Source organism: Macrobrachium nipponense, chromosome 13, assembly GCF_015104395.2.
Source record: "Macrobrachium nipponense isolate FS-2020 chromosome 13, ASM1510439v2, whole genome shotgun sequence".
In the NCBI taxonomy this organism is placed as follows: Eukaryota; Metazoa; Arthropoda; class Malacostraca; order Decapoda; family Palaemonidae; genus Macrobrachium; species Macrobrachium nipponense.
In genome coordinates this window covers 18,969,462-18,974,845 of record NC_087206.1, presented here as the reverse complement: position 1 = coordinate 18,974,845, position 5,384 = coordinate 18,969,462, and the positions used below count along the sequence as shown (strand labels likewise).

General features: G+C 40.6%; 1 protein-coding gene across 1 annotated transcript; it reads left to right on the top strand.

Moving 5' to 3' along the window:
- The first annotated feature begins 1,579 nt into the window (after window positions 1–1,579).
- LOC135225250 (uncharacterized) lies at window positions 1,580–2,909 on the top strand. The gene is made up of 2 exons (XM_064264582.1): window positions 1,580–1,666; window positions 2,424–2,909. The coding sequence occupies exons 1-2, from the start codon at window positions 1,580–1,582 to the stop codon at window positions 2,907–2,909; spliced, it is 573 nt and encodes a 190-aa protein (XP_064120652.1).
- Window positions 2,910–5,384: the final 2,475 nt, after the last annotated feature.

Sequence of the window (5,384 nt, the reverse complement as noted above, 5' to 3'; positions counted from 1 at the left end):
AGTCATTGCCCAAAAACTGCCTGGCCTTCAGCAACCTCCCACCGCTAGCTCAACCTCGCCCCCCAACCCCCTTCCCAAAAGAAGACACCATCTTCAAACTATTTAAGCGATAAAGAATAATAACATTTCCAGCGATTTATACACTTATCGATTCACCAAGACAACGCCATTTGGTATTGCACAAATAGCACTCCCGGGTCTTCTTACAATTTCTCACACTCCAAACCCATAACCACCCCTTCACCGCCCCAGACAACCCCCCACCCCCCCCCCCCCCCCCCCCCCCCACAACATTCCCTATCCTCCAACTCCGTCCTTGCTCTCTGCAGCAAAGCCGTTATATGAGTAGGGAGTGATGCAGAAGTGTAAATGATCGAAGTTTTGAAGAAGGATTTAAAACATTTTTTGACTTTCTTATCTGTTGAGAGATTTTCGGAGACGGTGATAATTACTTTGCTCTCTGAATGATCACGAGCAGAGAATCAAAGAAAGGGAGAGGTTAAAAAGAACGAGATACGGACAAGGGATGATGTGGAAGAAAAATAGCAAAAGCATTTCCATGATTGGTGAAGGCTAGTCCTTCTTTTAATAATAATAATAATAATAATAATAATAATAATAAATAATAATAATAATAATAATAATAATAATAATAATGATGCTTTGGAAGGAGATCCTCTTTCAAATAAGTATTATTGAAAGATATTGCTGTTGCCTATAACAACTGGCGAGTATTGCGCCGATATGATTCATCATGAGTCAATTTCAGGGATACTGTTACATTAAAATTTATTTATTACAGAAAGTAAATAAATAAATAAAAAAATCAAGGTAAAAGTCAATGTTGGGGTTAGTCAAATTCTTGTGGTGGCCAACGTTTCTCTCGGTATCATCCGAGCATATCACGCACGGTCCAGTGGTCCGTGGAAGCAGGACTGTAGATGCTGGCAGGATCTACTCAATATATAGAGGTAGGTCAGTAGGGAGTCAACCGACTGCTGATATTTCATTGGTTGGTGGCAACCATATCGCCGCAATACTTTGCAGTTTGCAATAGCAAAAGAAAGTAGTTATTAGAAAAAAATAGAGAAGACTAGCTACAAGTAAATGCAGCTAATGCAGTAATATCTTTCAATAATAATAATAATAATAAGTCACAATTATTATTTTCTATGTTTCGAAAGATTCATTCATAGATATTATTATCATATCAGCAGATGAAACCTATTCACATGGAAAAGGCACACAGGGGCCACTGATTTAAAATCCAAGCTTCCAAAGAATGTTGGTTTCAACTTCCTACCGCAGACCCCACATTTCAGCAGTAACTGATCATGATAAAGAGCTAGTGATTTTTCATTGCCCTTGGGGAGATGTGAACCCGCGACATCTGAGTAGCATTCCATGACACTAACTACTATAACAGCCAACCAGCATTGATAAATATACAGATATAGAATCCCACCTATGCTGAGCCAAACGTAACCGTGTCTCTCAAGATCCCCTTACAAATGTTTGAATTTGTAATATATAGTATTTCTGTCCGAGTAGATGATATGATCGTACAGTTTTAGTGCATATGACTAGGTACTGCCCTGACTATATGGTGCTTGTCATATACCTGAATATTCAGCTGTGCGCCAGAAGAGAGGCCAGTGTTGGAATGGTAATTGCATTTACTCAATTTTCCATCCAATTTTCAGTTCATAAAAGGATGTTTTAATTTTTTTTATTTTTTATTTTTTGTACTGGTCTTTTCACTTTTTACCCGGACGTAGAAAGCCGAAAAAAATTACCATCAACAAAATTTATGTTACGTATAGTACGGACCTTAAATCAAAATTTGATAATTCGCAGACTTCAGAGAGAGAGAGAGAGAGAGAGAGAGAGAGAGAGAGAGAGAGAGAGAGAGAGAGAGAGAGAGAAAATTGAAAGTCAAACGAAGATGAAAAGGGCTGTTCCAATAATTACAAGACCCAAAATATAAGCAAGAAGCTATTGTAAGTCTTAGAAATTTTTGAATAATTTTTAAACAATGATAAATTTTTAAGGAGCTTTTTGATACAATGTCCCCAAGTTTTGACATAAGGAATCCTGATAAGTTTACTAGGAATGACCTCAAAATGACGATAGAGGCCGGGAGATCTAAACTTACAGAGAAAGACATCAAAAGGAAATAATTTCATTGCATTGACGAGCTCGATGATTCACCAATGCAACGTCCTCTTTTATTTACCACTGTCTAAAAATATCCCCTTTCAGCCACTCGGAGCCTCCCCCTTTTTCAAATGCGACTTTTAAGTAAAAATTGTTAAAAGCCGAATAAAAAAGGTTTTCAACGATTTATTCACGGTCCCAATCCAACGCGACAGTGCCATTTGTCATTGCCCAAATGCCATTGTCGTCTGTTCTTCCCCCAACAGGCCCCCCTCCCCCCGAAACCTCATCGACCACTCCCAACCTTGCAAAGCCCCCTAACACACAAAATCCCCTTCACCTACTCACCATTCCCCACCCGTAACCTCTTCCACCTCCCCCCAACCGACCGCCTCACCCAACCGAGTCCCAACCTCACAAAACCCCACCAACCCACAACCCGTAACCTCTTACTCCTCCCCCCCAACCTGCGACCCCTCACCCACCTACTTACCCTAACCCCTAACCCGCAACCTCTCTCTCCTCCAACAACCTACCTGCAACCTGCAACCCGCTCCCCCACCAACTCGCCTCACCCAACCAGCAACCTCTTCCTCCCCACAAGTCGACCACCCCAAAAGCCCACAGGCAACCCCACCCACTCCCAGCCTTGCAACACGGTTATCGGAACTGAGAACGAATGCAGGAGAGTAAATCCCAGCGAAAAGGACATCCGATGGAGTTCTGATCGAGGCTCCGGAGGGAATTTCTGAACATTTCGGCTTTCCCGTCCCGCCGTGGGAAAATGGAGACATTCTTCCGATGGGTGAATAATCACGAACCGAGAATCTAGCAGAGAGAGAGAGAGAGAGAGAGAGAGAGAGAGAGATCCAGACGCTGGTAAGAGATGTCAAAAGGCAAAGATAAAAAGGTTACGAACAAATGCATTTGTCTGGCGAGGCATAATTTATCATTAATTGTAATAGTCATTCCTTATTTTCAAGCTTCTCCCATTATTGATGCGGTTGATCCTGTAAACATTGAATCGTGACGGGGAATACAAAACTTGCGTTATTACTAATGATGCCTCGTGGAGAGGTGTAATACCGTCAGAGCTATGGGGTATACCGTAGGCATCTTAGCTAAATACTCTACCTCCAGTCCATGTCCTTCCTTCAGTCTCGCTGTCCAACCACTCCAACAGCATGTTTTCACAGTCTAAAGCCCTGGGTGACTGAAAGTGCCACAGCGATTGGCTTTATAGCCGGTTTTTCATAAATGATCAGCTACTAATGCCACTGTGCAATAATTTTAACATCAATAATGATATAATACCCTGGTTCTCAACCCTTTTTGGCCCATGCACCCTCACCATATGTCGAAATGTCATTCCCCCACAACCCTCTTTCCAAATATGTCTGCCTCAAAAGGTGCATTCCAAATAATATGTAACAATATACTAACACAAACGCACATGCTAGCGGAGAGAAAGCCCCGCGTGATCTATCAGTAGCGCGGACCAATGCGCACTTCGTTTTGTGTGGTCCTAGAGCCAGTTTGAGCCCGCCAATTTGTGGTCACAATAGCCCCCTGAAACTCTGAAATTCCGCCCGGGGGATTAGGGACAGGGCCGAATTCCCCCATGCTTCAGAACCATTGAACGAGATGAAATTTTTCCAAAATTTTAGCAGACATGCAATTTATAAACCCATAGACTCTCAGTTTGAGCCTAATGTTTACTTCATTGTCTTCAAGGTTAAGGTAAAACTGGTAGTCAGTAAAGCTCCCTATACCCTATTCCTATCTGTTTGAACAAGTAAACGTTACTATTATCATGTTTGTGGTATTAGTAGTATCAGTGCTATTATTATTATTTTTTCTTATTTCAGTTAAATCCTCACTTTCTTTTATAGAGTAAATACTGTTTAGGAATTACCATGTTTTACACTCGAGTTTTGTAAAAAAATTATTATTATTATTATTGTTATTATTGTTATCATTATTATTATTATTATTGCATGAATTCGCTCGTCACTCATTGTACCTTTACAAGGTAAATGGTATCAGACAATGATTATTCTGACCCAATTACCCACAAACGTCATAATTATTATTAGAAGAAACTTATCCTTTTTTTATATTTGGAGGTAAAACGTATCCCACACCACTCATTCTAAACAACCACCCAGTCCCCTAAAACATATACAAGTTTTGTGAAGTTCTTTTAGACAGCACCAGCTTTCAATTTCCTCCTGTGCAAACATCGCAGCTCAGCTACCAAACACAACAGCAGCTGTTCCCCTCGATCCCCAATCAAATTGTATCCGCTGGAAATATCAGCCAGCTACCTTTTGCTAGTTCAGAATTCACTTTGTTCCTCCTTCTGACACGTACAGTTGGACACAGGTTTGCCTGGTACACCGTCTTGAGAGACTTCGAAAAATTACATGGTATCAATGTTTACTGAGGGAGATGGGGGGAGAACTCCTTCTCTGCTAGCAAGAGTTCCACCAATAAGCTCTAGAGGTCGGTTTGGTGGGCGGACTTATTAGGTATAGTGGGAGAAAGACACACACACACACGGAGTAAAAAAAAAAAAAAAAAAAAAAGATCTGAGCAGTTTATATCGTTGTAATGAAGATTGTTGTCTCACTTGTAATATAAGTTTGTTTATTAAGGTTTCATTTAACTTTCGGCCAAGACGTTATCTTACCACATTGTCTATATATCGGTCATATTCATTACACAATACTTAAAATGTATCAACATTTTAAAGTTATATTGGTATTGCCGAAAATCACGATTGGATCTCTCTACAGCCAGTTCCATTAAAAACAGAATAAAAAACTTTATTCCTGATATACTTTCATCAAAATCGAAGGTGTGGCAAAAAATTATCACCACCAATCCTTTGCCACACAGGATTAGCTGGTTTGACATTTCTGACAACCTCTTCTAGGCCACCCTTAACCCCCCGCCCCCCCCTCCCCCGCCACAGTTCATACAAATGGAAGACAAGCAGTGCAAACGGCCAGCAAGGCCTCTAATAAGGCACTAAGTAGTACAGAAAGAAACATATCGATACAATAAGCTATGAAGGCGCGCAAATTTAAAATCTTAAGAACGTCACATGACGTAAACAACATATGTGGGACGACTTCTGCAACACGTCATATGACGAGGTTGACCTTTTAAGGGTTAACTGTTGTTTTTCTAAAATTATGTATGCACTGATATATTATAGACTA